At 51.8% G+C, this 22,174-nt stretch overlaps 10 protein-coding genes across 10 annotated transcripts; 6 read left to right on the forward strand and 4 right to left on the reverse strand.

Moving 5' to 3' along the window:
* Positions 1-243: 243 nt before the first annotated feature.
* On the forward strand, positions 244-2,334 carry PV05_03832 (uncharacterized protein). Its single transcript, XM_013464509.1, has one exon. The coding sequence runs from the start codon at positions 426-428 to the stop codon at positions 2,178-2,180; it is 1,755 nt and encodes a 584-aa protein (XP_013319963.1). The 5' UTR covers positions 244-425; the 3' UTR covers positions 2,181-2,334.
* Positions 2,335-2,526: 192 nt separating this feature from the next.
* Positions 2,527-5,716, forward strand: PV05_03833 (uncharacterized protein). Its single transcript, XM_013464510.1, has one exon. It carries the CDS (start codon positions 2,576-2,578, stop codon positions 5,594-5,596), a length of 3,021 nt encoding a protein of 1,006 aa, XP_013319964.1. The 5' UTR covers positions 2,527-2,575; the 3' UTR covers positions 5,597-5,716.
* A 346-nt stretch (positions 5,717-6,062) lies between these two features.
* Positions 6,063-9,313, forward strand: PV05_03834 (uncharacterized protein). Its single transcript, XM_013464511.1, has one exon. It carries the CDS (start codon positions 6,387-6,389, stop codon positions 7,713-7,715), a length of 1,329 nt encoding a protein of 442 aa, XP_013319965.1. The 5' UTR covers positions 6,063-6,386; the 3' UTR covers positions 7,716-9,313.
* On the reverse strand, positions 7,894-8,967 carry PV05_03835 (uncharacterized protein; the record flags this gene model as incomplete). Its single annotated transcript, XM_013464512.1, has 1 exon — positions 7,894-8,967. One exon carries the CDS (start codon positions 8,965-8,967, stop codon positions 7,921-7,923), a length of 1,047 nt encoding a protein of 348 aa, XP_013319966.1. The 3' UTR covers positions 7,894-7,920.
* A 286-nt stretch (positions 9,314-9,599) lies between the features above and the next one.
* PV05_03836 (ribosome biogenesis protein NSA2) lies at positions 9,600-11,446 on the forward strand. Its single transcript, XM_013464513.1, has one exon. The coding sequence runs from the start codon at positions 9,723-9,725 to the stop codon at positions 10,506-10,508; it is 786 nt and encodes a 261-aa protein (XP_013319967.1). The 5' UTR covers positions 9,600-9,722; the 3' UTR covers positions 10,509-11,446.
* Positions 10,484-12,426, reverse strand: PV05_03837 (uncharacterized protein). Its single transcript, XM_013464514.1, has 6 exons — positions 12,250-12,426; positions 11,834-11,971; positions 11,540-11,635; positions 11,403-11,458; positions 10,837-11,264; positions 10,484-10,745 (listed from the first exon to the last, which is right to left on the reverse strand). The coding sequence occupies exons 1-6, from the start codon at positions 12,388-12,390 to the stop codon at positions 10,633-10,635; spliced, it is 972 nt and encodes a 323-aa protein (XP_013319968.1). The 5' UTR covers positions 12,391-12,426; the 3' UTR covers positions 10,484-10,632.
* Positions 12,427-12,589: 163 nt separating this feature from the next.
* PV05_03838 (uncharacterized protein) lies at positions 12,590-16,782 on the reverse strand. Its single transcript, XM_013464515.1, has 4 exons — positions 14,050-16,782; positions 13,762-14,004; positions 13,237-13,697; positions 12,590-13,188 (listed from the first exon to the last, which is right to left on the reverse strand). The coding sequence occupies exons 1-4, from the start codon at positions 16,684-16,686 to the stop codon at positions 12,747-12,749; spliced, it is 3,783 nt and encodes a 1,260-aa protein (XP_013319969.1). The 5' UTR covers positions 16,687-16,782; the 3' UTR covers positions 12,590-12,746.
* Positions 16,783-17,293: 511 nt separating this feature from the next.
* PV05_03839 (uncharacterized protein) lies at positions 17,294-17,515 on the forward strand (the record flags this gene model as incomplete). Its single annotated transcript, XM_013464516.1, has 1 exon — positions 17,294-17,515. One exon carries the CDS (start codon positions 17,294-17,296, stop codon positions 17,513-17,515), a length of 222 nt encoding a protein of 73 aa, XP_013319970.1.
* Positions 17,516-17,623: 108 nt separating this feature from the next.
* On the forward strand, positions 17,624-19,265 carry PV05_03840 (uncharacterized protein; the record flags this gene model as incomplete). The annotated part of the gene is made up of 4 exons (XM_013464517.1): positions 17,624-17,741; positions 17,792-18,456; positions 18,505-19,002; positions 19,053-19,265. 4 exons carry the CDS (start codon positions 17,624-17,626, stop codon positions 19,263-19,265), a joined length of 1,494 nt encoding a protein of 497 aa, XP_013319971.1.
* On the reverse strand, positions 17,778-21,689 carry PV05_03841 (uncharacterized protein). Its single transcript, XM_013464518.1, has 6 exons — positions 21,428-21,689; positions 20,987-21,376; positions 20,576-20,898; positions 19,898-20,477; positions 17,992-19,754; positions 17,778-17,877 (listed from the first exon to the last, which is right to left on the reverse strand). The coding sequence occupies exons 1-5, from the start codon at positions 21,638-21,640 to the stop codon at positions 19,410-19,412; spliced, it is 1,851 nt and encodes a 616-aa protein (XP_013319972.1). The 5' UTR covers positions 21,641-21,689; the 3' UTR covers positions 17,778-17,877; positions 17,992-19,409.
* Positions 21,690-22,174: the final 485 nt, after the last annotated feature.

Consider the following 22,174-nt stretch of genomic DNA (forward strand, 5'->3'; position numbering starts at 1 on the left):
GGTTTGTGGCAACAGTCAGAAGAGCGGGAATGCCAGGATATTGAGCCGCAAAGTCGAGATCAACATGACGCAGAGAACACATAAATAGATTCGGATGCAGCATCAGTTCCTGGCAGTGTCGTCCAAAGGAAACGTGGTGAGTGGTCTGATTCAGCAGATGATCCGTGATCCGTACTTCGTAGTACTGTTCCTGTTCCCGTTTTGCTGCGGAGATGAATTTGTGATGTTTAATAATATGGAGGCGGCGAAATGCTCTTTGTGGCCAGCCTGTTCTTGTTCTTGTTCTGGTTCTGGTTCCAGTGTTTCTTTTCCATCTTACTTCATTCTTCGAGTTTTGTGCTCCTTTCCATTCTTTTTGTACATGCTACGCTTCTTTCTCCTTATCTTCCTCATTCACCACATGTGAAGCTGACAATACCGCCGTTATGCGTCTTCAAAACGCCTCGCAGTTCTTCCTCGCCCTCTACCTCTTCCTGCGCCCTCACTGCGTCCGCGCAGAATCCCAGTGTGTCATAGACCCGAACTCGATCGTTACAGACGCATGCACTTCCTATTCCGATCTCGAAAGGCTCAATGCCGAACTATACCCTTCGCTCGAAGACCTGACCCAAAAGACCGACTTCTTTGCCTACTATAGACTAAACCTGTACAACAAAGTCTGCCCCTTTTGGACCGATGAGAATTCTATATGTGGCAACCGCGCATGTGCGGTAGATACCATTGAAGATGAAAGCGACATACCACTGATCTGGCGCGCGGAAGAACTAAGTAAGCTCGAGGGCGCTCACGCGAAGCACCCGGGCCGAGCCCAACAGAGAGAAAGGCCAAAAAACAGACCCTTACAATACCAACTGGGGGAGAACGTGGATGAAAGTTGTGTCCTGGAAGATGACGACGAATGCGACGACAGAGACTACTGTGTGCCAGAAGATGAAGGCTCGACCGGAAAGGGAGACTATGTCAGTTTGGTTAATAACACAGAACGATATACAGGCTATTCCGGCATGGGTGCTCGACAGGTCTGGGACGCAATATACAAGGAGAATTGCTTTTCTGCAAAGTCACTTCGTCCTGCCTCGCGGAACTCCAAGCCTCTACAGGCTGCCCAGAATTTGAAGAATGTCTTTCAAGAGTATGGACGCCATCACGTGGACAACGGGGATGACTTGTATCCGCTGGATGATGAATGTCTCGAGCAGCGTGCCTTCTACCGTATCGTCAGTGGTATGCACGCTTCAATTTCCACGCATTTGTGCTGGGAGTTCTTCAACCAAACGACCGGCCAGTGGGGTCACAATGTCGAGTGTTACAAAGAACGGCTGCATAATTACCCTGAACGGATATCGAATGTGTATTTCAACTATGCTATTCTGACGAGGGCAATCGCTAAAATCCGGAAGCATCTAGAGTCGTACACGTTTTGTTCGGGTGACCCGGAGATCGATTTCGAGACCAAGCAGAAGGCCCTGACTTTGGCAAGCAAGGCTGCAGCTGGACCGCATACGTTTGACGAGTCTGTCATGTTTCAGGACCCGGCCGTGTTCGATCTCAAGGAGGACTTCAGGAACAAATTCCGCAATGTGTCGAGATTGATGGATTGTGTGGGCTGCGACAAGTGCAGGCTCTGGGGTAAAGTGCAGACTGCGGGCTACGGTGCTGCCTTGAAGATCTTGTTCGAATTTGACGAGAACAAGAACGGTGAGAATCCTCACCTCCGGCGCACCGAGCTTGTTGCTTTGGTGAACACCCTTGGCCGAGTCAGCCACAGTTTGGACGCAATCCAGAAATTCAGACGAGCTGTCAATACGGGCGATTACAGTGTGCTGGACGTCCAAGGCCCATTGCCTCCGTCCGATGATAGCATTCCCGCTAAAGACGGGTCCGAGTCTCCGAAAGTGGCAGAAGCCGATGATCAAGAAGATTTATTTGACCTCGACGAAGACCCCTACCACCCCAACCAGGACCCACGACGTGGTCAGTCAATATCAGAAGCATTTTGGACTGAGCTCGATCTCGTCTGGCGTGCGTACAAGATGGTGCTCAGAAGCTGGGTCGATATGCCGTTCAAACTGTTCGCCATTGCCGTTATGGAGTTGAATCGAGTGTGGAATTACTGGCTGGGATTGCCGGTCCCTCCTCGATCATGGGATATCCATTTTCCCAGCAGAGATGAGTTGTAACATTAGACAAGATTAAGAGGGCTAAGTCTTTGGGGTTGGCATTTTCAGCAGGAACATAGGGCATACCATAGCGTCGGCGTCGAGGTTCATTGTGTTTTCGAATTGATACATTGCCTTTAGTAGGGCGGAAGAGACTAGGTGCTCAGACTAGAGATTTTCTTGCTGCCGTGAATTCTCTCTCGTATCTTCATCGTCGTCCCTTGTTTGACGCTTGCTACACGAAAGTCTAGGCAAGATGGTTTCTGGTCGAGGGGTTGATGTTGCCCCTAGCAACCACCTTTGTCGACATTTTATCTCAGCGACGCGTCTGTACCGCGTCCAGGCCACTTTAACACCAGAACAACCTCATAGACTTCCAGCGACAATAGAAAGAATGCTCGATCGAGGTTGACAGCATGTTGCAATCCCTCTCAGGAACACCGTGCCCCGTCCCGCCATCGAGAGTGGAGGATTCCACCATCAGCTCTACCGAAGACGATACAACCCAGAACATCGAATTCACCTCAGCTTTCTCAACATTGAAAAATACCAAACCGCGTCGATTACCCAATGCAGCTCGAAAACCTACCCATGCGGTAGATTTCGCAATTTACGAAGACGCCGAAATTGCTGGCGGGAAGCAGAAAGCATTATTAGGCCAGCCGGCAAGACGGAGCGTTATATCACACACGCCTCAACGACACAACGTCAATGCGAGGGTATCATTTGCACCTGCTATTGCAGAACAAAGCCATGTGACGGCCGCTCCGTCCAAACCATTCAGTAGACTCACACAAGCACCACGAAGACCTATCATCAAGCATGAGGATACGAGAGGAAAACTGCCTCTACCGAGCCTGCCCGAAGATGTCACCACCAATCTGAATATGACTTCCACCAGGGTGCTAAAACCGGCGCGACGTGGCACGATATACATACCGACCGAGGATACCACGATGCCAAGCATGTACATGGGCATCTTCAGTCCTATCAAGAACCTCAATGCCAGTGTCAGCCCAGACGCACACCGAGCCGAGACGGAGATCACGGGCATCGCCGCGCAGATGGCCAAGAAGAGGACCGGACGACGATCGATGATTACTTTGTCGCCGAAGCGTGGCGGTCCACTTCAGCTCTCCTCGAGAAACCTCCAGGAAACTGCTATCGTTGAGGATCGGCAGGGACAGGGCGGCGGCAAGGAGAATGTGCCGCCTGGACATGCCGAACACGCTGCACATGCCTCTTTTACAGGCTCGAAGGCCGAGAAGCACGCTGTAAAAGCGAAGCGTCAAACGATAAGTTGTCCTCCAGCGAGGGACCATATGAAGCACGAGCTGGAACCGTCAATATCGAGGTTATACGGGCAAACTGCCAGTTCGATGGGAAGGGTGGTGGACAAGAAGGCAACTCGAGTCGGTGCGAAGCCAGGATGGAATTCTGGTGCTCGCGTTAGGACGAGTCAGCCGGTGCCTATCAAAACAGCACCTCCTCCACCACAGCTTCAGGACAAGGCTGTCGCCAGAAAGGCTTCGGTTCCAAGTCGCTTCATCATTCCCAACCTCAGATCAGAGCCACTCATCGAGGCGTATCCGGTGCTCGCCGAAGACCTCGCTTCTACCTCAATGTACGAGGATAGTTGGCTGAATCATCAGGAAATCGCCATCACTCAGCTTGTCAACAATCTTTTTGCGTCGTCGTCTCCGACGTCTTGTCACGCCGACGATGGCATGTTCAGGATTCGATTGCTGGAGATCTACGGTAGCACCGATCATGCAATGCTGCATAAGAGATTGCAGGGAGCTTTGTTGTATGGTGCACTGAGTATACCGCAGGATGTCCTCAAAGGAGCCAAACAGTTGAGCAACGACTTGGGCAAGCGGAAAGCCTTTACCGATTTGTGGCTCGAAACATATGACCTTCGTTCCCTTCGGGCTGCAGTTGAGGTTGTGTTTGCGAGACAGTGCAGCATACCCACAAGAGTATCTTCTCCAACGAGGAGAAGCCTCGACAAGGAAGACGCCGCTATCCGCCGTGCTTTGCAACGATTCATAGAGGCCTTACTCATCCGGAATGAGGACGGGCGCCCAGATAACGCTTCCATGGATCGCGACTCCTGGTCATATCAGCGGACAGTCCTTCGCAGCTTGATGGTTATCTCACTACTTGATGCGACTAAGATTTCATCACCACAGGTTGTCAGCTCCTGCCTGTTTCAAGCTTCTTCACCATATAAGTCTTCTGTCGATGTCGTCAAAGCTCTTTTCCAGCTCTTGAACCCAAGCGCCGGAGATCCTGTTCGTGCCTTGAGTCATGTCGGCTACAACGTCTCACACGCACAGTATCCCCTGGAGGAATACGCGTACAACATCAACAACCTGGCGGTTGATCTGCGTGATGGTGTACGGCTGACGAGATTAGTGGAGTTGCTCCTTTATCCGTCTGCATCACAGCTACTGGATCATGCAAATGACCCCGACTCGACGACCACTGTTCTCTTGCCAACTGGAGAATTGCTTTCATTGACCGAGGGACAAAATAATTGGCCTCTGTCTCAACACCTCAAATTCCCCTGCCTAGGTAGGGCAACCAAACTATACAATGTCCAGATTGCACTCACCGCACTGCAAGGGGTCAAAGGAATGGGCGGCCTAGTGCATGATGTCCGTCCCGAGGATATCGTGGACGGTTTTCGTGAAAAGACCGTCAAGCTACTTTGGGGACTGACTAGCAAATGGGGCTTGAGTGGGCTGCTGGAGTGGGCTGACGTTGAGCGGGAGATAAAGAGACTTTGTCGGCTGAGTGCAAATCACGACAATGACTTTTTCGACATTCTCGAAGACGGAGACGAAGACGATCCAGCGCGGTACAAGTTGATGCTGAAGTCTTGGGCCCAAGCTGTTGCTAGCAGGAAAGGACTTGTAGTGAACAACTTGACGACCAGCTTTGCAGACGGTAAAGTGTTCGAGGCTATCGTGGACGAATATGAAGGATATATCAGCAACCGGGGCCAGGTCGAGAAAGCCCAGTCCCTGTGTGACCGACTGAGAGGGCTGGGGTGCAGCGAACAATTCTCGACTCTTTTCTCGGCCTCGCAGACTGACTCGAATCACATGCACATTTTTGACCGCGACTTCGTCCTAGCAGCTCTCGCGTTCCTGTGCTCAAGGCTGCTGGCGCCCTCGAAAGCTGTGAGAGCTGCTGTCACGATACAGAAAGCATGGCGAGCGCATTGGGCGAGAATGATTGACTTGAGAAAGAGGCGCTTGAAGATCGTGGCTGAGGACTGTGCGGAAGCTGTCCTCCGCAGAAGCGAGGCTGGAGAGGCGTCGCTCAAACGAGATGAGGAGAGCAAGATAGTGTTACAAGGCACAGACCGAGAGGCTCTGTACCAATACCAACAGGAGCCCAAGGAAGAGGATATTTGGCTCGGTTTGTGATAGATTCGAGCAGGAGACGTGGTAGGAACGAGCAGGGAAAGCTTTACTCCCATCGGTAGAGATCTGTCCTTGTGACGATGAGTGCATGATAATTATCCTTAATGCATCAGAGAGGTCGTGGATGGCAGGTCCCAGGTGACGACCATTCCTCGTGCAGATGCAATCTTTCTCCGTTTCTAAGTTAGCATTCCTCTATGTATGGCTGGTCTGAACCAAAACCTGTGATATCGCTGGATGAAGCACAAAGTACTGCGAACTCTGGGCCAGCCTTTGTTCATGTTCTGCGGGCTGTCGTCTTCACGCATATCACCATCATCATTTCATGCATGATGCCCCAGCAGTACCTAGCGAGGCTGGCTCACTGGGCTTACAATTCCACACCACGCCCATTTCGGGGTGTAACTTCCACCTCAAAACTGGTAGCTCAATGCTGACACTTATTTTTCTTTGGTTCGCCTGCAAGTGACAACCACTTCGTGCCTGACCTAGGCAACTCCCTACACCCCTCCTTCTGTGCTACAAGATGTGTTTGGTTAACACCAATCCCGACTGTATGGAAAGACTTCTGTTTGGATCGGATAGCCATTTCATGACTCCTGCAGGCGGACGTCAAGACTAGGATTATTTTTCTATTTCCTTCTGGGTTTCGTCAATATTTATGACCCTATTCCAGGATGTCTCTGCGATCCCACTGAATTGAGTACCTTAAAGGTCTCGATATCTCATCCCGACTTTCCTATCAACAACTGGACACAGACTCTCCTCTTATCCGACCTCGGCCTGATCAACCATGTCGCTGGTTACGAAAAAGTCACCAGGAAATCTCTCCACGCTCCCACCAGAAATCCTACACCAGATCCTAGCATATCTGCCCATCAGCAGCCTTCTAAGATTTGCCAGAACTTCTAAGAAGCACTACTCAAGATCGATTCTAGCCCTACAAAAACTGCAACTCGCCGTACTGCCCAGGCGCGTCCATGGGATCCTGGCTTTTCTTAGCACTACCGATGTCGATGACCTCGACTACGCTTGCGCCTTTACAGGTCAGGACTCGCTCGGGCGTAATCAAATCATCATCACTTCGTATCTTCCTGTACCCACTATGACCAGCAGGAGACATTGGCGGGAGGATCCTTTGCCTAAACAGTACCGAGAGGAACTCATGCAGTTACAAAATGCTCTGGCCTGTTCCGCCCTCTCCTCATCAAGCCTTGTCAATCTACAGTCATTGACTCTGCACATGTACGATATCAAATCAACCCCTCTGACAGAACTGCTTGCCACTCGATTCCCCCATCTTCGGCATCTCCATTTGAACTTCAGCCACCCGTACGTTCACGATACTTGCCTACCAGCAGGTCAATGGGAGTCACCCCTGTTGCTCCGTGGAAGCCCTGTCTGGAACGCCCTGGCAGGCATGGGCGAGAAGCACGAATCAAACCTGAAACTGAAAACATTGGAGAGACTTACCCTCGACCGAGCCGGCATCACTTGCGCGCAGCTACGAAGATGGATCAAGAACAATCCTGGCTTGAGAGAATTGACCCTTCGTAATTGTCTCGGTGCCGACAATGAATTCCTGGACTGGTTGGGCGGCTACTACAGCAGCAAAAGTATCGAGTCAACACGACATGCAAAGTTGACGCATCTAGCAATCGAAAATTGTACATTCCTATGGCTAGAGACGCCCGAAAAGTTCAACTGGCTGGATTCTCTACTGGAACCTGGTGCTGAGGAGCAACATTGTGCCGATGGCCACGACAATTCGAGTACCACAACCTTGCAAGTTCTTTCGTTCCACTTGTGTCCATCCGTTTCGACGTTTGCCTTTCTCGGATACCTCGACAAGCGGCATCCACTGCTCAGTCGAATTGGTTTGCCGAATGGTCGCGGCCTCGTGCCGAGGACAACTGAGGCCGAGTACCCTCCGTTGGAAAGTTGGATCGGTAAAACAAAACTCAGCACGGTCCGAGTCGCCATTGACTCCCCGGATCTTTGCTTCTCCCACTTCCCCATGTTCTCGTACTTTCGCAGCTGCTTGGCAAGGTACAGAGCAGTCAAGGAGACCGAGTACAGGGACGGAACCCGTGTAGGCTTTATTGAGCCAGATACGCGATGATATCTGGGTCATCTCAGCACTACGCACCATATTTGGGGGTGGAGCAGATTTTGACTTGGAAAAGTACAGAGCCTATTGATCTTGCAACATCTCCTCCCTTCCACTTGACTTCAGTCCATCATCCGTCCGTCTTCGTCTACTTTTCGAATCTCGGACAACCAACCACGTACGCCTCTGCACGCTGAAGATTCCTAAGTATCTCCGTTTAAAGCTCAACGACCAGCTTTTCCGCACTCACACCACCTTTCAGGATATCAAGCGCCTTGTTAAGATCTCCCAATCCCGAGCCAACAACCCTAGCCTTTGGTCCAGGAACAAACTCCCCACTCGCCAGTCTCGGTGTCAACCACTCGTGGAAAATTTGCGTCATCTGCTTGGCCCGGTCCTCTGGATCCGACGGGGCCACGATAAACTTGATATCTACGCCCTCGGCCTGCGGTGTGTCGGCGGTCAATGGGCCTACTGCCGATGCAATCGACCCACCACCAAAGGCACTCACGATGTCCAACTGAGCCTGTACATCTGAGCCTCCACGGTCGCCGGCGGCGCGGAAGATTGTGTTCAAGCTGATACCGTCTGCTTTGGCGGCGTCGATCAGTTTCGAGACGACTTCGGGGTCTTTGTAATCAAAACACTTTGTCGCACCAAGAGACTTGAGGTACTCGAAGTTCTTGGAGCTGGCCGTCACGTACACAGTGAAGCCGAGTGATTTGGCGGTCTGGACGGCGGAGACACCCATGCTGGACGCTGCACCCCAGACGACGACGCCCTTTTTGTCCGAGGGGCTGAAATGCGTGGAGAAACCGAGACCGATGATTATCCAGCCATTCCAGGCGACGCCAACAGCCATGGGAACGGTGGCAGCGTCGACGAAGCTCAAGGTGTCTGGGATGACGGCCACATACTCCACAGGGACCAGAACCTTGGCTTGGAAGCCGGCGTAGTCGTTGACGTTCGGTTCCCCCTGGTGGTAGAAGCTAGATGCGAAGGCGAGGACGCGGACGCCCTTCTTGAACGGTGCGGACACGGAAGAGCCGACAGCCTCGATGGTGCCAGCAACGTCAGACCCAATTATGGCCGGGTAGTTGGCAATGAAAAAGCCCATGTCGCGTTGGAAGTAATCGACTGGGTTCATGGCGATGGCGGCAACGGAGATGACGACCTCGTTGGGTCCGGGTTGAGGGGTGGGGCGAGATTCAATGATGAAGGGTTGCCCTTTGGAGGGGATGATAGCGGCTTGGTGGGTTGTCATGTTCGACGTGCTTGAGGTGTTGGTATTGTGATGGATTGTATGTCAGAGGGAGAATGGAGGAATGCTGAAGTATGGCTACTAGTACTTGATTATTGCGAAGAGCGAGTCTGTGAGATTGATGGAGGATGGCCTGCAGAGAGCAGCCGAAGAGGTTTATATCCCTTTGTATCTGCCTCCCAATGCCATGACAGGCTCTCCCTGCACAGTATGATGTGAGCGGCATAGATCAGCTAGCATAAGGGAGAGGCATGGCCAACCCCGTTGGAGGATGATTCGCCAGCTTGCCAGTTTCAGTTTCTTATACGAGTCGAGGTTAGCGTCGGTCTTAATGGGAGTAACTTACCAGCGAGGCAGGTGCCGGGTCCTTGTACTCCCGTAAAGGCCCTCGAATGACAATTGGTTCCGCATTCTCATCAGCATCAGCATCAGCATCAGCATGCTGTGTCGGTGCAATCGGCGCCTGCTGTGCCATCCTGCGAGCCTGATCCTCGTCAGACAATGAAAAGACAGAGAGTGACGGAGATAAAGATAAAGCAAAGGAGACTTGACTGAATCCGCACTAGTCTCCACGTGATCCAGAATTTTTATGGCGGTCGAGGGCGAAACTTTTCCTCCGTACCAGGTATTCCGTACGGGTATACCTATAGTCTTCTCATCCTCAGTAACAGACAAACCGTCCCTGCCTCATTCCTGTCTTCAGACGACAACAAGCTCCGTGTGAATCGGTTGAATCGGCGGCAGAAGACGAAGCCACCATGCCTCAGAACGAATACATTGAACGGTTTCAAAAATTGCATGGCAAACGTCTCGACCATGACGAGAGAGTACGAAAGAGACAAGCCAGAGAAGGACACGCACTGTCCGAAAAAGCACAAAATCTGCGTGGTCTACGAGCCAAGCTTCACCAGAAACAACGCCATGCCGAAAAGATCCAGATGAAGAAGGCCATCAAGGCCCAGGAGGAACGAGACGTCAAATCCGCCGCACCTAGCGAGCCGTCCTCCACGCCTCTGCCCAACTACCTGCTCGACCGGTCACAAGCGAACAATGCAAAGGCGCTCTCCAGTGCGATCAAGAACAAGCGAAACGAAAAGGCGGCCAAGTTCTCCGTGCCGCTCCCGAAGGTGAAGGGGATCAGCGAGCAAGAGATGTTCTCGGTGGTCAAGACGGGCAAGAAGACGGCCAAGAAGAGCTGGAAGAGAATGATCACACAGCCTACATTCGTCGGGCCCGACTTCACAAGACGGCCTGTCAAGTACGAACGCTTCATCAGGCCGATGGGTCTTCGATACAAGAAGGCGAACGTGACGCATCCCGAGTTGGGCGTGACCGTCCAGCTCCCCATCATCAGTGTGAAGAAGAACCCACAGAACCCGCTGTACACGCAACTGGGAGTCTTGACCAAGGGTACCGTCGTCGAAGTCAATGTCTCCGAACTCGGTCTTGTGACGACCGGGGGAAAAGTCGTCTGGGGTAAATACGCCCAGGTTACGAACGACCCGAGTCGAGATGGATGTCTGAACGCAGTCCTCTTGGTCTGAGGTGGCATTTACGACCTACCCTACGAAGTAGGATCAACGAGACTAGACGACAGTGCTCCAACTCAGCAATCACCATCGTTGGCCCATAGCTGTAGTGCTGTCCCTGCTGGATGATCACTTGGAGCTACAATTCCTCCGCAAAAATGGCATGCTCTGAATACCCCATGGCCCTCACGGCAATTTTGGCACTCTGCAGGACTCTCCCCTTCAAACTTAACGTCTGACCAGGTCTCTCAACTAAACTCGGGCATCAGGTCAGCATCAGGTCAGCATCATGCTCAAGCTCAAGCTCGACATCCAAATCGACAACGCAAGCGACGATACTCACAAACATTGGCCATCTTGGCGAACACGCCATACGTGGCTTTGAACTCAAACGGCTTCAACGCTTTCCAGATCTGCATCACCGTATCTGGCGGCAAGGGAATGTAATTCGGAATACTCCAGAGAAATTGGTACGCTATCGTATCCTTCCGCTTGCCCGGGTCGGGGTTATGTCCCGACGCCACAGCGAAAATGGTATCCGCAACAAACAGCGTTGGGATCGGTGTATTTGGTGGCGCGGAATGCAGGACCATGCTGCCGGGGAAGTGGCCGCCGCATATCACTGCGGTGAGACCGGGTAGGAGTTCGGTTGTCGGTTCGTTAAGGAGCTTGAGCGTTGCGGTGGGCGAGTCTCGTCGATTGGCCCAGACTGAGTCGACTTCGGTCATGTACACTGGACAATTGAATGTTGCCGACCAGTCTGCCCACGTTCTTTATGTCCTGTGGTATTAGCCACGCCCGTGATGTTGAAACACGAGGTAGAGGTTTCCAGCCGCGGCAGAAAGAGGGGAGGCTGGAAAGTGACTACTACCTTGCGGCAATTAGGGGAGGTGATGGGCTTAAACTCACGTGTAGAAATGAGGATGAGAAATGATGATGAATTTCAACCCGCCTAATTCGGTGATCTTTTTGAGTCGTCATAGCCCCTGGTCAGTATATGTTGTTATGTTCCCGGACTGGACCATTCGTGCCCTCTCGTCTCGTACCTTGTCGACGGTCTCCTGGTCCAGATACGCGATCAAGTCCCAAAGGACATTGCCGTGCGGTGTGCGGATCAGACGCGCCCCTTGTCCTATGCCGAACTGTTCGGTACATTGGGGTCGAATTAGCATGATAAGATTTCTCTTACGTGGTGTGCCGGAAGCACGACAATCGCGGGTTGCGGTTTGGTTTGGGTGGGAGGTGAGTGTCGCCGAGGCAGAGTGGGTGAGTATGTGAGAGAGAAGCTGGGGTGTCTAGTTCGGGTACGTTCACTGGAGGTGTACTTAGTATTTACCTACCTTTGGCTCCGTGTGGATCTCGATGACCGAGTGATTGTGCTCGCACTGCTCAAAGACGTTCGTGTGCTTGCCGTCGGCCCTGAGTCTGCCTAGGGTGGTGAACGACTGGCCTCCCGGGGGGATGAATTGTCGAGGGTCCTAACGTTCAGGTAGGTTAGACAGGCAGCGTCTCTACGTAGTAGTACAGGGGACTTGTTGGGACAGAAACACGGACAGGGATGGATTGACGGTAACGAAGACACGGCCGTATGCACACAAACCCCATGACAGGCAATGACCCGATGTGTCAGGCATCATGCATCGTTCATCATAGAAGCAAGGGAGGCAAGACAGGCAAGACAACAGAATGGCACATCAAAACGGTAGAAGCAGAAGCAGAAGCAGAAGCAAAAGCAAAGGCAAAGGCAGAAACGTACATCGCAGATTCTACAACTGTCCTTGCCCACGCTCTCGTCGACGTCATATTGTGCGCCGCAGGTGTTGCAGACGAGGAGATCCTCGGATGTTACAAGATTCGGAGAGGTCATCGTTGCTGCTAGTAATGTTTCGGATCTCATATGGCCGCGTCGTCCGTGAAGGGCGGTACGAGTACTATTCCTCGCACAGAATGTGAATGTGGTGGTATCTTTCTCTCGCGAACGAATGCTGTAAGTTAGTAACAAACAGTTGGCTGGGCCAAAAGTGGGGGAATACGATGTCGATGTCAATGTCAATGTCGACTCCTAGAATACGTAGTAAACGAGATTTTGAGACAGTCACGTTGCGAATTGGTAGTCCTGTCAATGTTGATCTGCTCTGCTCAGACATGTTGTCGCCATCGAGGTCCTGACACAGCTACAAAGGCAAGCTTGTCCTAGATACATCATACAGAAGCCTCCAACCTTGCCTAGGTAATTGCTGGCCCAGCACGACCTCACATGTACAAACTCGCCGTAAACACCACGTCTCTGCGAATCAGCTCTCTTGCCTTATCCATCTTCTGGTACAGTCCAGGGTCTCCGATAAGTCTTGCCGCACTCATCACTTCTCTACAAGTCTCATCGAGTCTTGTGACGACTCTCACAATCGTCCCCTCCATGACATCGGTGAGGTCGGTAATACGGTTGAACGACATTCCTCTTGCCCACTCGTAGACGACCTCCACAAGCCCAAATCTCGGTCGGGATTCAAAATCATTGGCATCGTCCGACGACAGAATGACTTGATGCAAGATCTGATATTTGTTGACCTTTTCCGCGATTTCAATGATTGCTTCTTTGCCACGCTTGAGATTCTCGCTGAGTTGAGGCTCACTGTCCGTCTTCTCCTGGAAGACGAATGCAGACAACAGAGCAACGATCTCCTCCGGCTCGAACCTGAACGATCATTAGTCATAGTCCCTAGTCGGCGGCGCTGTTACTTACTGTGCCAACACATTCTCCAGGATAAGTTCGGTGAGCACCAATTCATCAGCCGAGTGGATCTCGCAGGCCACTTTTCCTTTCAACAGGACGCGAGACTCTTCGTCAATGAAGCCCAGATCCTTCAGGACTTCAGTCCGCTGCTGGTAATCCGGCAGCAGAGCCAGATTCTGATCAGACATGAGCATCTTCAATGCTTGAATATTCTCCTTGATTAGCCATTCGTCATGCTGCATGCCGTAATGCTTCACAAAATTCGGACACTGAAGGCACTTCGCATGCTGCACGATGTCTCCCACTTTTCTCCTCTCCGCTAGTAGTTCTCGAACATGCAGATCATGCACTCTGTCCCAGGCTTGCTCGTCCCACGCCGGTGATATCCACGACGAATAGATGTTGACAAAATCTTCTTCGGCAAACTGCTTTTGAACTAGTTGTGAGCTTAGTAACGACCGCAAATCGACCTGTTGATGAGAATGTGTAAGTATTACCTTTCCTAACTTTAATGTACCATTGAGGGCCTCTAACCTTGACCAGCGTCTGGGTAACGCATTGCACGTCGTCCAACAACACCTGGGTAATTCCATGCCTTACTCGAGCAGGCTTGTCCGGTAGACGGGTGAACATTATGCGGAAACAGGGAAGGTATGGTAGTAGATCGCTTGTTGATCGTTGCGGGTCGATGTCGGATATCTCCAGCACGTTGAGATGGGGTAGTGGTCCGCCTCGGGGCCCATCTTCGAGCATGACGCCAACCTTGCGGATGCCATCCTGAGTACGTTAGCATGGAGTCAGAAGGAAAGCGCTGCCTCTCACCTTTTTGTAGACTATCAATCTGCGGGCTTGCCAGAGACGACGACCAACCGGAGACGACAATAGATTAATGTGAAGTTCTTTCGTCAGCTGTTCGTACTTCATAGCTGCTGCGTGACACGCTTCCAAATCAACATCACAGATATCGCAGGGTTCACGCTTGATCTTGTCCAAATTCGCCTGGGATAGGGCCACTTGCTTCTCGTGCTGTGGTAGTAGAGCCTGGGTCGCGTTTTCCGAGAAGCTGCGTTTGATCATTTCTTCGATTTTCAGCGCCTCAACTCGCATTAAGTTCAGTATCATGTTGTAATGCAACCTGAATTGACTGCGAAGTTTGGTGGCCGGTCCAGTAATCATTTGAGTCAATTCCCCAGCAGGGGGAGCTTCCGACTTGCCCGGACAAACGATGATGACTGTACCCACAGTATCGAGACCTCTTCGACCAGCACGTCCGGCCATCTGGGTGTACTCCCCAGGCAGCAAATTTCGGAAATCACGGCCGTCGTGCTTCCGGTAGCCTGAGAAGACCACGGTTCGTGTGGGGAGGTTCAAGCCCATAGCAAAAGTCTCGGTAGCGAACAGGACTTTCACGAGAGTCTTCGCAAACAATATCTCTACAATCTCCTTGACGATGGGTAGCAAACCACCATGATGCACAGCAACACCGCGGCCAAGCATTTCTCGCAACCGTCTGATTTGCGGCAGCATTCGATCTTCCGGCTTCAATCTCGCAATGGACTTCTCAATGGTCATGTGAATAGCACTCTTCTCCGTCGCCGTGCAGAAGTCTTGGTTTGACAGAGAATCTGCATTCTCCTCGCATCTCTTCTTCGAGAAGACAAAGATACAAGCAGGGAGAAGATTCTCTTTGCGCAAATGCTGGACAAGGTGAACCCAAATATTTCTATCCTGAGCAGCAGATGTCCTACCGCCACCACGACCTGTACGTGCAATATTGCCGTGCCCACGATTGGCAACTTGTCCTCGTTGCTGAGCGCCACCACGCTGATTTTGGCCGCCACGTTGGTTGGACCCACCACGTTGTGGTCCACCACGCTGTTGTTGACCTCGACCGCCTCGCTGCGGAGCACCCCCTCGTGACGGTGCTTGTGCCTCAACAGCTTTCTGCTCTTTGACCTTGTCAAGACCCGACAAGATATCATTTGCAGCTTTCCAACCCTTCTGGAGGAACCGCTTCTCGGAGTCGACAATCTTGTGCATTTCCTTCCCAGCCCAGAGATAGTGTTCTAGTGGAACAGGTCTTTTGGGTGTCGAGATGACGTAAATGTTCTTCTTCTTGGTTCTGCCGACCCAAGAAGCGAATTCATAGGTATTGGGAACAGTAGCCGAAAGGAGGATGAGTGTGACATGCTCAGGCAACATGATGATGACTTCTTCCCAAACCACACCCCGCTCAAGGTCATTGACATAGTGTACTTCGTCGAAAATGACAAACTCTACATCTCGAATGAGGTCTGCTCCTCGATAAAGCATGCTTCTGAGGATCTCTGTAGTCATGATGAGGCAACTAGCCTCAGGATTGATCTGGACATCACCAGTCAATATGCCGACATCTTCAAAGACGGTTTTGAAATCGCGGAACTTCTGGTTGGAGAGTGCCTTGATGGGAGAGGTGTAGATTGCCTTGGTCATATGTTTGGCAGCCAGTGCGATAGCATACTCGGCAACCACCGTCTTGCCTGCTGATGTATGTGCCGCCACGAAAACCGAGTCGCCATTCTCAAGATGATAAACAGCCTCTTTCTGAAAAATGTCCAATTCAAAGGGCCATGTCCGAGCCATATCCGGGACCAACTCGTGGAAGTTTGGAATCTCCTTGTTTATATCGACCACATGAGCCCATTCTCTTCCTGACTTCTTTGTGGATGCAGACATCAGTTCGCTGTGCGGCTCGAGTGAAGGGAATTCCACCGGCAACAGGTCGTTCAGGTCGGTGTCTTCATCTTCCTCCTCACTCTCCGATGTACCATTGGTCAGGGGCGGGGTTGCCTCTCCATTCATCTGTCGGTCTTGAGGGGTGATAGCATCACCTTCGTCTTCTTCCAAGGTCTCCTCAACGTCTTCGACATCTTCTCGAGATTGGCTGGTCTTCCGGTCCGCAAATTTCATGCCTCTCGTGAATCCTGGTGGAATCTCGAGCAAGCCGTTTTCGCCACCAAAGTTGATGATGCGGTCGAGTCCACCAGATTTCTTCCTTACCGTGCGATTTTCCTCGTCGAGCATAGTCTTGTCCTCGTAGGCCTGGATAGCATCCACTCCATCTAAACCACCAGGAGCAAAAGGGAAGTAGCCTGCAGCACCCCGGACAAAGTCGGCTCGGTTTGCTGGTCGTCGAAGAAGTGAAGTAGAGTTCTTTGCTGTGGCACTTGAGGCGGGCACGGTAACCTGTTTGTAGCCTGTCACTCTGCCTTCAAGACCCTCACGCGTGAAGCGGGTGACTGTTCGTGTCTGTGTTGGAGCCATCTGGCAAAGGTCGGTATAGTCCGGGGTTTGATAGTCCCATCTTTGCTGCAATTTGTTCAACCACTCAGGATTGAAAGTGGTTGGTGGTGACAAAAACTCTTTCTCTAGATCTTCCTTGATCTGCTCCGGCGAGCGTTGCGTGGATTGAGCTCTCATCTTCGTGCTCACAACCACTTCCCAGCACTCTCAAGAAGCGAATTTAGATGATGAGGGTACGCTCCTAACCGACTAACATGACTTGATTGGCATTTTCTACTCCGATTTGATGGTGACGATGATGTAAGGGCAGCACACGGCAAGCAAACGTGAAGAACTTGCCAAGAACTTTTGATTAAAGCAGCGAGTCAGCATTTCACTTATCTACCTTGAGCACTTTCGTTTTCGCTCACATTCCAAACCTCCTTCTTGACAAGTGAACTGCTCAAATGATCGGGCCTTGCAGGCAACGCTTATAAATCCCAGCTACGGCTTCGGAAACGTGCCCATCTCATGTCGCATGCAGATCCCACGGACGAAGAGCCCTGCCAGCGTCCGGCTGCCAAGTCGACTTGGGGATCCTCTGGGCAGACTCTGGTACTACGAATACCTTGGCAATGTTCCGACCACCCGTGAGCGCCTCATCTTGATGTGGGCATGACTACGTCAATTGCCTATGTCGGAGCCACCGAGGTCAAGTATGCACCTGTCGTTTTCAATTGTGACTCTTCCATACACACTTGGCATTCGGACATCGCGGGACGCAACCCCAAGGCGTACTCGCGCCATGGCAGTTCCCTTCAACAAATGGACCAAGAGTCCGAAGAATGCTGAGGCTTTGCCTGTTCACGAAATCCGAAGCATCGCTTGGCTACAGTACGCCAAGATCATCAAGACGCGATCAAGACCTCTTGTCTCGCCTTCTTTTGTTGGTGACGATTATTTCCTCGTTGCAGATGTACGAGGAGGTGCCTACATTTTCGAGCTCATTGCTACTACATTGCCGTGATCTTCTTGTACTCCGTGTCTGTTTCATACGGGAGTCTGTCTTGCTGAGCTATCCAAATCCTGGAGACTGCGACCTGTCAAGCCGAACAATTACCATTCCAGCCAAGAAATGCCTACGTTAGACCTCAGCAATTATAACATCATCTGCGCGGTTGCCGGAGGATTCACCGCTCTCTATGGCTTGGTATCATACCTCCTGAAGGAGAAATTCTACTTGTCAGAAGCACGTATGTCATACTTGTCCGTCAATAACCAAGGTCTTACCTCATTTCTGCAGTGTTATCTCTAGGTGTCGGAGTACTCTTTGGGCCTGCTGCGAATTGGATCCGGCCTCTCGATTACGCTCTGGACGATGAGGTCAACCTAGAAAACATCAACCGCAATTTCTGCCGACTGGTCTTGGGTGTTCAACTGGTCATCGCCGGCATCCAACTGCCTCCGAAATATCTAAAGACGGAATGGAAAAGCTTGGCCTACCTCTTGGGTCCGGGAATGACGTTGATGTGGATATTCACAAGCCTGCTCGTCTGGGCGCTTGTACCAAACATCACCTTCCTGTACTCCCTCGCCATTGGGGCGTGCGTGACACCTACAGACCCGGTGTTGTCAGCGACCATTGTCAGAGGCAAGTTTGCTGACAAGCACATCCCACGGCCGCTCCAGGATCTCATCATCGCCGAATCTGGCGCCAATGACGGCTTGGGCTATCCCTTCCTGTTTTTGCCACTGTACCTGATCACCTACGTTGGGCAGGGAGCATATGGGCATACCGCAGGCAAGGCTATCGGCATGTGGTTCTATGAAACATGGGCTTATGAGGTCCTTGTCAGCTGCGCCTACGGGGCGATGTGTGGTTGGATCGCCAAAAGACTCCTGCACTGGGCAGAAGACAGAGACTGGGTTGACAGGGAGAGTTTTCTGATCTTCGCACTCGCCTTGGCTGTGAGTGTCCAGCCCAATTGCGAAAGATTAGCTGCTGACGATGCTTAGTTGTTCATCATCGGAACCGACGGCCTCGTTGGAAGCGACGATGTCTTGGCCTGTTTCGCCGCCGGCAATGTCTTCACTTGGGATGATTGGTTCCGAGTCGAGACAAAGGATGATTCCCTGCAACCGAGCATCGACATGATCCTTAACGTCACCATCTTCATCTGGTTCGGTGCTGTATGTCCATGGTATAGCTTCGCGCACAACGACCTGATTCCGATATATCGCCTCATTCCTTTGGGCATTCTCGTTCTCTTGCTTCGTCGCCCACCGGTACTTCTGCTCCTACACAAGCGCATCCACCAGACCGAGCGATGGCGACAAGCCACCACCGTTGGGTTTTTCGGCCCAATTGGCGTCGGTGCTATCTTCTATTTGTCAATCAGTCAGGAATATCTCCGCGATCAGGTATTGGATCGGAACGGCAATCCCAGGGAGGACGCTGTGAGACTCAGGGAGACCATGACAGTCGTCATCTGGTTCCTGGTTGTCTGCAGTATTGTGAGTGGCCATCCCTTCGTGACTGCAAGCAATGTTCTGACAAAGTGCAGATTGTCCATGGCCTCACTATTCCCATCGTGAAATTGGGACTGCACCTCTCGGCCAGTGATGAGTCAGAAGAGAGTGGTGTCGTCCAAGAAACCAAACGAAGGCAGGATGAGAATGGCAGCGCTGAGCCTGTGTCACACTTGGCTGGTGGTGATCCGCTTACAAGCGGTGACCATTCGACCAGCGAACCAGGTCAGGACAACAGGGCCCGGTGAGAATACGGTTGAACTGGCCTGAAAAGCAGTGCTCCTTCTGTTGCCCATATTCATGTCAAGACCGGAACAAAGGTTTCAGTGCTCCATTGTCGTCAGTCCGCCGTTTTCTCTGTGGACTTGATATCGGAATTCTCAGTTTTCTCTTCATGCCCCATTACTTCTCCTCTTAAAACGACAGCCACTTTCACCACATAAACAATCTTTGTTTAAGTGATTCCAGTACTCATTCGAATAATCGACCGTGATCTCTTCACCCGCAGAAATGCCTTTGGACACGAGTACGATACGCTGGACACCAAGCCACATGAACCGCTCGTACTGGGAATTAGGCTGGCATGAATGATTGATGAAGCGGGTGTAATTGCCCTGTCGCCCCTGCCAGATCTGATATATGCCCGCTGGTCCGAAACTCTGCATGACATCGATATCTCGGAGGCCTCTGGTGACGAGGCCGACAAATTCGCCGACGGCGACGCCTCGCTCAAAAGGCTGTGAGACACTGTTAGCGAGGAGATGTTCTTCAGCAGGGAGGATGACGTTTGTTGGTCCCGGCGAGAAAAGCCAAACGGGGATGGCAGTCTATCAACTTCCCAGAACAAGACATTGGTTCGAATGAAGAATGGTAGACTTACGCAGCAGGCCAGAAGACCATTGTTCCTCCCATTTTCCGTGCGAAAGACCTGCACCGGATAAGGTTTGCGCGGACCGCTTCCAAACATGCCGGGGAAGCAGTGGCATTCGTTGATTCCAGGATCATTCGATTGGGGCGATCCGCACCGTTCACACAGAAGCCGTCGCGGCAATGTCTGATGGGTGTTGTGATTGTTCTCCGCCCGAGGGTCCATTGGACCCCAAGCCTGCTCGTCAATAACGCACTCTTGCAAGTGTTCAAAGGAGAAGTCGGAGGTCCATTGAGAGTAAGTGTCAGCCAACGGCACTGGCGGGCCATTTCGACTTACGACCCAGTCGCAAGGGTGCCCTTTGTAGACGCGAGTGGTCGGCTCCCCAATAACGGACAACAGCTGACGCCACTCTGGATGAATGGTGTCCGCCGCAACCTCGAATCGAGTACGAAGGCGTTTCAGAGCAGTCATGTTTGTTGGTGAAAATCCGAGCTTGTATTTGCAGAAGCGATAGAGGCCCATGCCTGCGAATACCAGGCACGGCCAGCCTCCAGCATCTCGTATGATTTCGTAACCCCGCCAGATCGCCCTTCCAGACTGAAAGTCAGCGACACTGGAGCAAGCATCTGGAGGAGCAAATGCTGAAAACTTCATGTTGGGAACCCAACCGTTGGCTCTTTTACTCACATTTTGTTACGCAACTCCTTTGACGACCAGCCGAAATCTTTACTTGCCTCCGCAAGTGCAATCATGCGAGCCTTGGTAAGAGAAAGGTCGGGATCTTCTGCCGCCATCTTTTGAACGTGCTCGTCGTAACATTGGATCCATCGTGCTTGGACAATGACTTCGAGTGACCTGCTGCAACGACTTGCTTGCGTGATTTGCCGACAGTAATGATTCATACCTTGGAAAGCGCCCTTTCCAGGAATGAAGGACGGCAGCACTCCTTGCTGAAGGGCTCCATTGGATACTGCGGCCCGTAACTGATTTATCTGGGTACATAGATCGACCTGTACATGATTAGTTCACAAGGACCATGGGTAGGGTAGCAAGAGATGGAGCGGAATGTTCGGCCAGTTCCTGTTTGCATCAACGTACCAGGTCAGACGGTTTCATCTCAAAATGCCCGTGAATCTGCTCCCAGATACCGATAATGAGGCGTTCGAAAGGTGAGATTTCAGGCTTGCGAAGATTCTTTGGGGGATTCCGCTTGGGAAAATGGCGAGCATCACTTGTCAGGCGTCGGCAACTTGGCTCCTTCTCAGGGGACACGGCGCGAGTGATTGGCGCAGAACGTGCTAGCCTCAGGCATCCAACCATCTTCCGCCGCTTGACTGGACGAGCATCGGGTTGACAGAAGTCATCGTTAGAGACGGAATCTAGAGCACGGGTTTCCTCTTCGCTGCAGTCGCAGTCTCTGCTGGTATCCTCTTCCATAATATCAGTACTGCCGTCCCTGGCGGGAGTCGATGCGAGCTCAATCGTCGCCTAGAGCTGCTGGTCAACACAAACACGACCCTGAGGCGGATCCTGTCTTACCAGAGTCACCCTCCCGGCCTCATTTTGCCGGTTCTCGGTGCTCGAATTGTCGAGCCATGCCTCCAGCCGGAGCAGGGGTACTCTACCACCTGCTTGATGGGCCGAGAGAGCGTCGTTGAGTACCTGGGTTAGAGGTAGCCGGATTTCATTTAGAATTGATTCATACAATTCGACGTTCTGAGCCAAAGGAGCACCTGAGTCGTCTGGCACCATTTTGCGAGGTGACCTTTGGATGCGCGGATTGACTGGTGTGGTACAAGTGAGGAGAGAAGAGAGATTCTAGAGGTCATGGAGACAAGAACGGACAGTTGGGTATCGACGAATGACGTCTGCCACTTGCAACCAAGACTTCTTCTTAGCGAAGGCCACTCATATTGTATTGTGTATCGGGCTAGTCGTGGCAATACCCACTTATGAACATTCTGCCCGGGCAGATTTTCAGACGCGGCTCTTACTATGCCATACTCTTGGACAGAACCAGAACAACGGTCCGGTCGCAGCTGCAATCGCTCCATCCATGGAATAATGCAGACTTTGAGCAGAAAAAGCCTACTAACCCGGGGAATAAGAGTCCGCAATCACTTGAATCTCTACCGACCGGAATTGTCCCTCAACCAACATCCTCCACCCCGCTATACGAAGAGCCCAGTACTTTAAGCTGCACCGCCACCACCTTCCTGCGTTGAGCCGAGTGGGAAATGCTCATAGAAGAAGCTCACCTGTCCTCGAGTGCTAATGACTGTCAAG

The sequence above is a fragment of the Exophiala xenobiotica genome (genome assembly GCF_000835505.1).
Source record: "Exophiala xenobiotica strain CBS 118157 unplaced genomic scaffold supercont1.2, whole genome shotgun sequence".
Taxonomy (NCBI): Eukaryota; Fungi; Ascomycota; class Eurotiomycetes; order Chaetothyriales; family Herpotrichiellaceae; genus Exophiala; species Exophiala xenobiotica.

What these genes read in the sequence shown, in the direction of transcription:
- PV05_03834 (XM_013464511.1), top strand. Translation starts at nt 6,387, where the DNA reads ATGTCGCTGGTTACGAAAAAGTCACCAGGAAATCTCTCCACGCTCCCA.
- PV05_03841 (XM_013464518.1), bottom strand. Translation starts at nt 21,640, where the DNA reads ATGGTGCCAGACGACTCAGGTGCTCCTTTGGCTCAGAACGTCGAATTG. An exon ending in AGGCCGGGAGGGTGACTCTG is followed by an intron (nt 21,377 to 21,427) that starts GTAAGACAGGAT and finishes CAGCAGCTCTAG; the next exon opens with GCGACGATTGAGCTCGCATC. An exon ending in AGATGAAACCGTCTGACCTG is followed by an intron (nt 20,899 to 20,986) that starts GTACGTTGATGC and finishes AATCATGTACAG; the next exon opens with GTCGATCTATGTACCCAGAT.
- PV05_03838 (XM_013464515.1), bottom strand. Translation starts at nt 16,686, where the DNA reads ATGAGAGCTCAATCCACGCAACGCTCGCCGGAGCAGATCAAGGAAGAT. An exon ending in GATTGATAGTCTACAAAAAG is followed by an intron (nt 14,005 to 14,049) that starts GTGAGAGGCAGC and finishes TAACGTACTCAG; the next exon opens with GATGGCATCCGCAAGGTTGG. An exon ending in TTACCCAGACGCTGGTCAAG is followed by an intron (nt 13,698 to 13,761) that starts GTTAGAGGCCCT and finishes TCTCATCAACAG; the next exon opens with GTCGATTTGCGGTCGTTACT.
- PV05_03832 (XM_013464509.1), top strand. Translation starts at nt 426, where the DNA reads ATGCGTCTTCAAAACGCCTCGCAGTTCTTCCTCGCCCTCTACCTCTTC.
- PV05_03836 (XM_013464513.1), top strand. Translation starts at nt 9,723, where the DNA reads ATGCCTCAGAACGAATACATTGAACGGTTTCAAAAATTGCATGGCAAA.
- PV05_03833 (XM_013464510.1), top strand. Translation starts at nt 2,576, where the DNA reads ATGTTGCAATCCCTCTCAGGAACACCGTGCCCCGTCCCGCCATCGAGA.
- PV05_03837 (XM_013464514.1), bottom strand. Translation starts at nt 12,390, where the DNA reads ATGAGATCCGAAACATTACTAGCAGCAACGATGACCTCTCCGAATCTT. An exon ending in ACAGTTGTAGAATCTGCGAT is followed by an intron (nt 11,972 to 12,249) that starts GTACGTTTCTGC and finishes CCTGAACGTTAG; the next exon opens with GACCCTCGACAATTCATCCC. An exon ending in CGCCAAGATGGCCAATGTTT is followed by an intron (nt 10,746 to 10,836) that starts GTGAGTATCGTC and finishes GCCCGAGTTTAG; the next exon opens with TTGAGAGACCTGGTCAGACG.